The sequence below is a fragment of the Sturnus vulgaris genome, chromosome Z, assembly GCF_052056855.1.
Source record: "Sturnus vulgaris isolate bStuVul1 chromosome Z, bStuVul1.hap1, whole genome shotgun sequence".
NCBI lineage: Eukaryota > Metazoa > Chordata > Aves > Passeriformes > Sturnidae > Sturnus > Sturnus vulgaris.
Window position 1 is genome coordinate 4536678 of NC_142283.1, and position 11012 is coordinate 4547689.

At 49.9% G+C, this 11012-nt stretch overlaps 1 protein-coding gene across 1 annotated transcript; it reads left to right on the forward strand.

Annotated features, from left to right (window-relative positions):
• Nucleotides 1–250: 250 nt before the first annotated feature.
• On the forward strand, nt 251–4378 carry LOC148219595 (uncharacterized). The gene is made up of 4 exons (XM_088155854.1): nt 251–1079; nt 1332–1519; nt 3032–3152; nt 3780–4378. The coding sequence occupies exons 1-4, from the start codon at nt 251–253 to the stop codon at nt 3788–3790; spliced, it is 1149 nt and encodes a 382-aa protein (XP_088011980.1). The 3' UTR covers nt 3791–4378.
• The last annotated feature ends 6634 nt before the right edge of the window (nt 4379–11012 follow it).

The following is an 11012-nucleotide window of genomic DNA, read 5'->3' on the forward strand; positions in this document are numbered from 1 at the left end:
AAGGATGGCTGCAGGCAGGGAAAGAAAGAGAGAAAGGGTTTGCAGCTGGCGCCGCGGTGCCCTGCGGTGCCCGGCCGGCCCCGGGAGCCGCCCGGCCCGCGCTGGGCCCGCAGCCCCGGCTCTGCCGCGCTCGGCCCCGCCAAGTCCGGCCCGCGCGGGGCCGCGAGCGGGGCCGAGCGCAGCGCCCCCCTCAGGCCGCGCGCCGCCGGCGCAGCCGCGGCCGTTGTGGCGACACTCGGCGATCGTCGCCATGGCGGAGCGGCCGCTGCCCGCCGGCCTCAACGCCAGCACCTTCCCCGCCAAGCTCTGGCGCCTGGTGGACAACCCCCGCGTCCGCTCCGTGCGCTGGGACAGCCGGGGCCAGGGGCTGCTCATCGACCGCTCCCTCTTCGAGCGGGAGCTGCTCAGCCCGGGCAGTGCCCACGCTCCGGCCCCGCACACCTTCAGGGCCACGCAGTTCCGCAGCTTCGTGCGCCAGCTCTACCGCTACGGCTTCCGCAAGGTGCCGGGCTGGCTTGGTTCAGCTGTGCCGGGCGATGCCGGGGCCTGGCTCCACTACACGAATCCCAGTTTTCGCCGCGACCGCCCCGACCTCCTGCTCCGCATCCAGCGCCGCCGGAGCGCGGCCAACAGGCAGCGGCTGGCGGCGGGGCGGGAGGGGCGCAGGCTCCCACCCCGCGGCTCCCAGCAGCTCCCCAGGGCACGGCCACTGCCGGACGGGCCGGACGGGCGCAGTCGCTTCAAGCCGCTGCCCAGGGCGCGGCCGCCCAGCGGCTTCCACCTGCTGCACAGGGAGCGGCCGCTGCCGGCCCGGCGGGAGGGGTCGAGCCGCTTCCAGGAGCTCCACGGGGAGCGGCCGCTGCCCGCCGAGCGGGAGCTGCTCCGGGTGCCGCCCTGCCACTTCCTCGGGCTCCACGGGGAGCGGCCGCTGCAGCTCGGGCGGGAGGGGCCCCCCAGCCGCTTCCAGGAGCTGTGCGGGGAGCAGCTGCCTCCGGCCGACCGGGAGGTGCTCGGGATAGAGCCCTGCAGCTTCCAGCAGCTCCACAGGGAGCAGCAGCCCCCAGCCTCCCACCTGCCAGGTAGGAAAAGAATTCCAGCCTTGCTTTTCCAAAAGGTCATGAGAAGTGACCTCTTAAAGTATTTTTCCGCACTGCTCTGTCATTGTGAGACAGAAATTGTCAAGCCATTAGGAAGGGGGACCTAGAAGGCCAAAAGATCCTTTGCCTGGTTTTCCTGTGTTCTTCCTGGCATGTTTGATCCCAGGCAGCAATAGAGGTCTGTTTTGCAAAGCCACATTGTGGAGCCTGACTAATGTGTTTGGATTCCTGCAGCCACACCAGGCACTTCAGCCCCCAGTGCTCCACCTGGTAGTGCTGGTTGTGCAGCATCGACGGCCTCCAGCTCAGCACGGAATGCACCTGTGGAAGATGAATCCCCAGCAGCAGATCTAGGCCTTGAAATAGAAAAAATGATTCGGGAGATCAGGAGATCCCTGCCTCAAAGGTCACCCTCTGCTCAGGTAACCCCATTGGATGGGAATAAAAGAGGCTGAACTGAGAGCTTTGGAACCTTGTTACGTGGCTGAGAAGCAAAGGCTTCTTGAAGTTAATTTGTTTCATTATTCTATAGTTATCTAATTATTCTTGGGAAAGTAGGATTTCTAAAAGAAGGAGGATGAAAAAGTCTCCCCACCTTAGTGACGATGAGAGGTGTGAGCCTGTGTTGGCCACGCTTGGTTGCTCCTTTTCCTGGGAAGAATGCCTCGTGCAGGGACATTTGTGGTGATGCTTTGTAGGTTCTATCAGGCTATGTTTGAGAAAGAAGAGTGTTTGGAAAATGCCACTGAAGGCAAAGTGTCCTGACAGGGAGGGGCATGTGAGAGGTGCCTCAGTTCCAGCAGCAGATGTGGGCTCTGCCTCTTTGTGTTGGAAGGGCCAAGGCAAAGCAAGGGCTGGGCTGCAGCTGCTGCTGCTGTGTGAGCCCTGCCATGCATGTAGGTGCTCCAAGAGCTGTGTTTGGGGATGGGCTGGAGCTGCAGCTTTCTGTCCTTTTGTTTGAAAGATTCAGTCTTTGGATTAGGAATCCCATTTCTCTTAACTCTTCCCAGACTTGCCTGGAGTGTTGCCAAGGCCTTTCTGCAGTTATTATATGTGTTGGCCAAAGAATGCCTCTCTTTCTATTGATGTTCTGACCCCACTGGCTGCAGTACATGTATGATTGAGGAAAGGCAGACTCAGAGGGGGGAGTGGGATATCTTGGATTTACTAATGTTTTATTGTCAAGTGGGATGTCTTTTGTGTTCTGTAAACTCACACATAGCAGTTTTCAAAAGCATTTTATTCCATACTAACAGGAAACATTACAGGCTCTCAACCCTCTTTAGACTCTTTAGGATTTTGATGGATGAGCTATTTCAAAAGAGATGGGTTGGTTTGTTTTTTTACCCTCTACATTTACAGATTTTAGCCACTGGAAAATTTGATCCTGGAAATACCCTGGTCCATAAATGTCATCCATATGGGGCAGCAGTAAAGGGCTCCAAAAAGCACCACCTGGTGATGGATTGTCTGAGTGGTTGGGTTGGGGCGGTGACACTCGCAGCCAGAAATGAGATGTGTGCTTTTGGTGTGTGTTTGCAGCACACAGCCCTGGGCAGTGCTGGGAGCGAGCTCTGCCCTTGCTGCCAGCCGTGTTGTCAACAAGGAGGGCCCCTGGCTTTCTGCTGGCTGATTTCTTACAGCTCGTGGGATGAGCCAGGGTCAGGATGTGAGGGCGCGTCTCCTCGCTTGTTGTCTTCTCATTTTCTGTGTTCATGTTTTGCCTCAAAGATCATTTTGTAAGAGCTTCAGTTTCACCTTGGCCACCCAAATCCTGAGTTTAAAATGCTTGTCATGGGAACCGTGTGGGCACTGTTGCCCCTTTTGCTCCATGTCCTCTGGGAGTGGAGAAGGAGAGTTCCTGTATCCCTGATGTGATTCCAAGAAAATAGTGAGTGATCTTTGGGTTTCTTTCTTTCTGTTTCTCTTTCAAGGGGAATGTTAATGTTGCCCCTGAGTCCTCAGGGAAGGAAGCTCTGAACAGGGCTGCAGCAGAGGAAGCTTCATCTGGCACCGAGAGCTGCAGGAACAGTTCCCCAGAGCCTGAGGAGCCTGGTAAGGAGAGAGCCCACATTGGTTTAGAGAGGTGTGAGACGGCTGCTCTGAGCCTGCCTCTCCCAGGAAGGGAGATGAGTAGAGTTGAGCTCTTGTCTGCAGGGTTGGTGCTTCCCGGTGCCTTTAGTTCAAATCCTGCACAGACACAACCTCCCTGAGCCCTGCCCTCCAGAGGCTCTCACATGGAGTCCTCTGCTGTGGCAAGAGAGCAGGGAATAAACTGACCTCGTGGGAGTTGTGTTACCAAGTCGGGTGTCCCAATTTGGTTTCATAACTCAGCTCACAGCACCCTTCAGCTTCAGCCATTTCAGTGGGGACTGAGGTCTCTCTGTCAGCACAGAGAAAGAACAAGGCTGGGCTTCTTTGTGGGAGCTGGGACTGTCTGTTTCAAGCTCTCATGGGTGCTATTTGCACTGTGAGTGCTGAGACTTTATCGAGGTACTGCAGTGCTTTACACAGTTTTGAAAATGTGGAAGGATCCCTTTTCTCAAAAGAGCAGGCTTCAAATTCCAAGTGAGAGTCTGCCTTTCAGACCATCTTGAACAGTCCCTGATAGAAGGGCAATTGGTGCCCAAGGGAAACACGCACAAGGGCCAATATTGACTCAGTGTTCCCTTTGCTTCCCAGATCCATTCTGATGGACCTCTCCAGGAGGGCTGCCCTGTGTGGCAGGGAGAGACAGAGGGAGGGCCTGTGACCATCAGGCAGGTAAAATCCCTCTGCTAAAGTCGTGTTTATAGATATGTACAGTTAGATTTATATATCTATATAGTTAAGTTTATAAATAGGCATAGTTGTATTTCTATCTGGGAGTTTAGTTACATAGATTGATACCTGTATACATCCAGGCCTTTTTTTAACCTCTTTTCTCCCTCGGATGCCTTTTTCACTGCTTGTTTTCCCCCTGTGCCCCCTCTGTCCCCTCTCCCTGTGCTGTGTCCGAGCTGGCGGCCGGAGCAGAGCAGCAGTTCCAGCCCCGGGTGTCCCTGGAGCGCTGGGAGCTGCCGGTGGCCCCAGGCACTGTCCCCTGAGGAGCTGCTGAGGGACGGTGAGACTGAGGGCGCTGAGGAGGTGGTGACACTGAAGGGACGGTGACCTTGAGGTGCTGGTGGGGCTGGGGGTGTGGGGCAGCACAGGGCGATGGTGGCACTGAGGGGACAGGGAAGTGGCACAGGCTGAGGGGGGTGGCGGGGTCTAAGGGGATGGGATGGGTCAGAAGGGACTGAGGGGGGTGAGAGGACTGCGGGACTCTGAAGAAACTGAAGGGGACTCGGGGTTTGCCGAGAGCATGGCGGGGCTGAGGGGATGGAGGGAGCCAGCAGGGAGCACAGAGGGGTGCGGGACTGCAGCTCTGCCAGGCCTTGGAACCAATTCCTGATCCTCCGTTTTTGGCACAGCTGCAGAGAAGACCTTGAAGACAGCAGGAGGACTGACAGGAGCCAGTAGGGAGGAGCTGAAGGCCAGAGCAAGAGCAGTGAGCAGGGAGCCTGGGTGAGGCCACAGGGCCGGTGAGGCCGGCTGGGGGTGAGGGTGCCGTGGGCTGTGGCCGTGGGCACTGCCCGGCGGGGCAGGAGCGGGCCCTGCCCGTGCTGGGGCTGCTCAGCGCAGCTGCCCCGGCCGGCACAGGGGCTGTCCTTGGGCAAGGCAGCTGTGCCGGCAGGGCCCGGGAGCTGTGCCGGCTGTGCCGGGCTGCCGGGGGCTGCGGGACGGTCCCGCCGCGGCTGCGCTCACCACACCCTGGCCCGCTCGGCCGCTTTTCCTTTGCAGCCCTCCTGGGGAGGCGCTGAGATTTTCTCTTCCCTGATGGAAGTGCAGGTGCTGCCGAGGGAAAGGCCCTGATCCTGACTCCGTGTTCCCTTTTTTTCCCAGATGTCCCGTCTGCTGTCGCTGTCCAGGAGAGCTGCTCTGCGTGGGAGGAAGAGACCGAGGGAGAGGCTTTGAAGACGGGGCTGCTGGAATCCCTCTGCTCAGCGTTCCCTTTCAAGATAAATGGACTTGCACATGGAGAGGGATAATTCTATGGATATCTACATATGTGGGCTTTGTTTTGTATATCAATATTTTTATATGTCTGTTGTTATATTTATGGATGTGTTATATTTATGGATTACAAACATATATGTTTGTAATTACATGTATGTATATATGTATCTAAGTATACATGTATGTTGTTCTGTTTTTAGTTCTAGTTCCTATGTATACAGTTGTGTTGCTATCTATTTCTTCTATTGATGCTCTTTAAATACGTATATTCATATTTACATAGGTATATATTTTCTCTTATATATTAATCTATTTCTATATGTCATTCTATTGACATATGTATCCAATTGTATAGCTGTGTATTTGTATTGATGAAGTTATATGGTTATTTAGCTTGGTACAGTGATAGTTTTATATTTATAGATAGGTTTGTTTTATAGATCTGTTTATATTGTATATAATATGTAATATTTAATCTATATTTACATCTGTATCTCGTTATAGTTTTTTATGTATTTATATATGTGTATATATGTATTTTTTTACTTCTATTTAAACGTGTATGGAGTTGTATAGCTGTATACTTCTGTCTATTTAGAGAGGGAATATGTATTTTTGAATTTGTATATGGGCTGTACGCTTGTAGTAATATGTAATAAATTAATTTGTTAAACACCTAAATGATCTTTATGTAAACCGAGTTGTTGTAGAGGTTGGCAATAAATCAAGTTTTTGTTAACAGAAGGTGGTATTTGTATATATATACATATCACTGTTTTAGTAATGTAATAAATTCCTTTTTTGAACCTTAACTGAGATTTGTACAGTTCTGTATTGTCAGCGCGGGTGTAGCAATTTGTAATAAATGACATTTTTCAACTGAAATCGAGTCTCGTGTATTTGTCGATCAGCAGTGTGGCTGTAGCAATCTGCAGGAAATTACATTTGTCAGCTGAGATGGGTGTTGTGTGATTTGTGCTATCCAAAGCAATGAGCAGATGTACAGGTGATGATGCTGGAGGATTTTGGCCATGGAAATCTCCAGCCATGCCCAGCACAGGCCCCACATGCACTCAGGTTGGGCGAGGAAAGCTCAGATTTGGGATGACAGCAGAGCCACACATTTGCTAAGAATTCTCTGCAAAGCCTGCTGAAAAAACTCTGGGACTCCACTGAGCGTAGAACTCCTGCTCTGTGGATTTTCAGATCACTCAATTGATCTTTGGTTCTTTATACACATGCATACATATACATACATACATATATAAATATATATAACTATATATGTATATAAATAAATAAATAAATATGTATATATGTATATATATATGTAGGCAGTACTTAGTGACTTAGTGACCTGGAATATACTTGATTGTGGGAACTGAAATGGATATTTCTATCTTTATCTATGGAGTCAGCAGAGTTGTACCGTTCTGTAGCCATCTTTGAACTTGTCTTGGTTGGAAATACAGGTATCTGCCAAAAGAGACAGGGGCCTCTTTTTTTCTTTTCTTTTTAAAAGGAGAGTATAACCTCTCCCCTCCCTTCACTTTACTATGATTTATACAAATTAAAGGGCTCTCAGGCGAACATATGGGGGAAAGAATAACAGTTCTTTACTGATATATATATATAGGTAACAAGAGAAACAACAATAACTGCGAGATCAAGAGCAACAGAGCAGCAAACGCAGTGAACAGTTCTCTCGGTTGTGGACACCTTTCCTGTGCGGTGCAGTCTCCGTTCTGGCGCTGCCTGCCAGCTCTCGCTGAGCAGGGAGGAGATGCGATGATCCCACGTGTCTGGAGGGGCCCTGCGGTGAATGGCGTCTGTGTCCCAGATGGGAAGGGCGGAAGGGAGACGATGCTCACGGATCCCAATGCTCCAAGAGGATGTGCTGAAGTAGGCAGGAGATGCAGGAGAGAGAGAGCGTCCGAGCAGGGAGGTTGCAGGATCCCACAGCCAAGGGAGGCAGCTGCCGGCGTCAGGATGGCAGAGCGGAGTTTGTAGCAACCGTCCTTCTCCGAGCCAAACGAGCGAGAGAGCCAGAGCCCCAGAGAGCAGGCCCCTACCCCACCTCTCCTTTTCCGAGGTTCCCCCTCTCCCCACCTCCTGCAAGAGAAACTTACTAGCTATCTGAGCTTGGGTATAGCCCAAAACACTTAGCATAACAGTGGGAAAAATTCCACAGAAAGAAAAGGGAAAAATTCACCCCCCAACAGCCTGTTGGACATTCTGTAGTGCAGTGTAATACCTCTTTGGATTCCTTTGATGGTTCATTCAAAGGCTTTTCCAATAGTCCATAATTGGGGATCCATAATCAACACCATCCAGTCATTCCCAAACAACGTCACAGTTCTCTTATAGATCTGGGCTCTAATATTTGACAAATTGTTTCCTTCCTTTCTATTCCCCAAACTACACTGTCTTGAGTGTGTGGCAGCCAGGAGACCAGACATGGGTAGATATGGACATAGTCTTGAAGACAAAGACAAGATTTTGTGACATGGATAAATGAGCTTTGGATGGACATATTCAACATATTTTCAATGACATGCTTTTATTCTCTCTCCCTGTAATGACTGAAGAAGAGTATTATTGGTGTCAGCTGACTGCAATCAGGAGTATTCTTGGGAATGGAGAAAATGGAATTAAAACCATCAGAAGTTGACTATAAAATATTTTTCCAGATGTATCAATAACTTCAGTGGCCACCTGCAGTCAGCACAACTATCAGCCTGTAATTGTGTTCAGGGTCAGCTCTGGCTCTTCCATGTCAGCTCCTCCTGCAGAGCCCATGGGGGCCTGGACATTCTGCTGGCTTGCTTCCTTTTAGGAGACTGGGATGAGGAAAGGTCCAGGTGGCTTTTGTCAAAGAGATGATGTTTGAGTGAGCATGTGCCTGCTGGAAGCCTCACAGACTCAGCAGCCCATGGCAGGAAGGAGCAGTGCTGGGAGGGCTGCACCTTGCTGCCCTAGTGAGAGGTGTTAAGCTGCACCTTCACCTCAGAGACAGCCAAGTACAGCACTTTTGTGCAGAAACACTTAATTAACCCTGGTTTGCACAGCTGCAGACACAGGGGTGGCTGGAGTGCCCCTTTCTGCACTTGGAAATGAGCTGAGTCAGTAGTGGGACAGGGCAGGGCTCTCCCACATGTGCCCATTGGGAATTCCCTCTGCCCTGGGTGTGTCCCGTCCAGCTCCTCAGTGACATCCCACCCATCCTGGAACATGGAGCTCCCCGTTTCCAAGGACCCGTGGCCATTGTCACCAGCACAGGGCAGGAGCAGTCAGACCCTTCCGTGGCTGCAGAGAGAGCGGAGGTGTCAGAGCGTTTAGCGAGTGCTGCTCCACATTGGTTGGATCTTGCACTCGTTGCTCCAGAGGTTGATCCACGCACAGAGTGGAGGTAAATATTTACAGTTCTGTGCTGAAAAGGGGAGGCTCAGTGGTCAATTCACAAAGCCTGCACCACAAGCCCCAGAACGTTTTAGTCTTTATACATTTTAGCCAGCAAAGTCATTTGTGTTCATTGACTGACAGTTACCCTATTCTCTTCTTAATTAGTATTCTGTCTGCTGTTGGGTAATGATCTCGCTTTTCATCTTAATTAGCTTGACTCTTAGTCTTTCTCTTCTTCTTACATGAGTAGGTGGCCATGGCCTGCCTCTGCTGGAATGACTTTTTACCCAGCCAGAGCTGGTTCAGCACAGCGGCTGCATTGGCTTTATTAGTTTGTGCCTTGCCTTTAGGGTTCTGCCAAATGTCCACGTGCCCATCAATTCTGCATTCTTTGTGTCCATCATCCCAGGTGCCTTCATCTTCCCAAGCCTTGCTAACCTTGCCTAGGTCTGAGGTCACTGAAACCTTCCAACCTCTACACATTAATAAAGCAATTCAGCCAACAAGTAACCTGCCTTTGCAAGGCCTGGCCATCACTTAGAGCTTGTTGGCTACTGCTTGTTTCAAGGAAAAATCTCTGTTTTTGTTGAAGAGCCTTGAAAGCCAGAAAGGCCAAACCACAAGGAAGCCATTTTCCTAACAACTATTGTACGTTTTCCAGGTTTTGCTCCAGGATCAGTGTCTGTGTGGAGCAGGAACACCCGAGGCAGAGCGGGATGGCAGAGCTGCGGGGCTGGGCACGATGCACTGTGTTCCGCAGGGCCCCAAACCGCACTGCATCCCGCAGGGCCCCCAAGGCCGCTGCGATGCCCGTCAGGGTGACCCAGAGGCGCCAGGACCAAGAGGTGAGGGGCGGGTGTCGGGCTCTGTGGGTTGACACTGGCTGGGGGCTTGGCCATGGTGTTGGTGTCAGGTGCTGCTGACCCTGCGGGACCAGTTGGGCAGGGCTGGGGCCCCACTGGTGCTCCAGGGGCCCCTTTGAGGCAGCCGCCCCGGGGGAAGCGACTCCCAGGGATGACACTGAGGAGCTGACAGGGGAAGGCAGAGGTTCCCCAGTCTGTGACATTCAGTCAATTCATGCTCTGGAAATGGCTCTTGGTCAAAATACATGGATTTCTCATTGTTCCATGTTTATACCAGGGTTATCAAAAATGTAAGGCTAAATGAAACCCTGGAACAGTAGATTTTTAGTCTTGAGAGTAGGCATTACTTTATTCTTGGCTCAGTTGCATAGTGGACAACTCCAGCCACATACATGCCTATTTCAAAGCTTTTCCACTTACTGATATATTTTTAATAAACATAGAAATTCCTGTGCATTGTTTTTAAAATGACATCATTCCCCACATTAATTCATTCGTATTCTCTCTTGTATTGGATATTGATGTCTCCCTTCTCATGCTAATTTGTCCACATTTTTCAGTCTGTTTATTATCTTTTCCCCAGACAAGTTGTTTTGAGCTCTGAGGCTGAAATGGACAGTTTATTAGTTTCTTCTTAGTCTTCTGGTCATTCCAACATGTTCTTGCAGGGCTACCAAGTCTAGATTCCAGGTGTCCAGCCTTTTACACCCTCAGGCTTTGTTCATTGAAGGTTATCAGGATTAGCTGAGCAAAACAAAAAGTTTTGGTGATCTAACAATCCAACTCTGACAGTGCATTGTCAGAAGACACCTAGCTACCTACTTTCTAATCTGGAAAATTACAATGCTCAAGATGAATACACTGTTCATGGTTAATATACTGCTTACAATTAATTAAACAATGAATGACAAAGATAATTAAATTCATTATGAGGAGAAAACGTAGGCTAATCAAGGAATGAAAAGCTGCATAAGTAATCCAAGCTGATGGGTTTGGCTCTTTATGTGATTTCTCCCCATTCGTCTATCAAATGCATGGATGCTTTTAGAGCAAACTCATTCATTAAGCTGACATAAAAGGATGTGAAGTTCAGGTGACTCCCTGTTCCCCTTCATGTACAGTCCCTGTCCTAAGCTCTACCAGGACTGATGATTGAAAGAGAAATATTAGTGGAATTGTGTTGAGGCAACACTTTGTACAAATGACAGTGACATGGATGAAGGATGAACAGTCTCACAAGCAAAATATTGTGGGATTTCTAAAAGGCTGTGGAAAACTGCTTTCACAAATCTTTGCAAGTGAGTCTCCTCTTTCAAGAAAAGTTCAGGCAAATTTCAGATGAACGGCTTTTAGCTTCAATGTCAGACAATTTTGCCTTCAGAATGAAGCAGTTGGATGGCAGTAGGTTGTTTTTGTTAAAAAACATGCTTATGCTGATAGACATTGTAGTCATTTTTTGAGCTCCAATGGATATTTTGTTACATCTGAGTAACCTGGGATAAACTGTTTCCATTTCATACCTATGTAAATAATTGCATGTAGAGATGAGGAAAAGAGAAAGGGTTTTGGTGCCTGTTAAAGTCAAAATTCATCATTTGCTGTTGAAATTCTT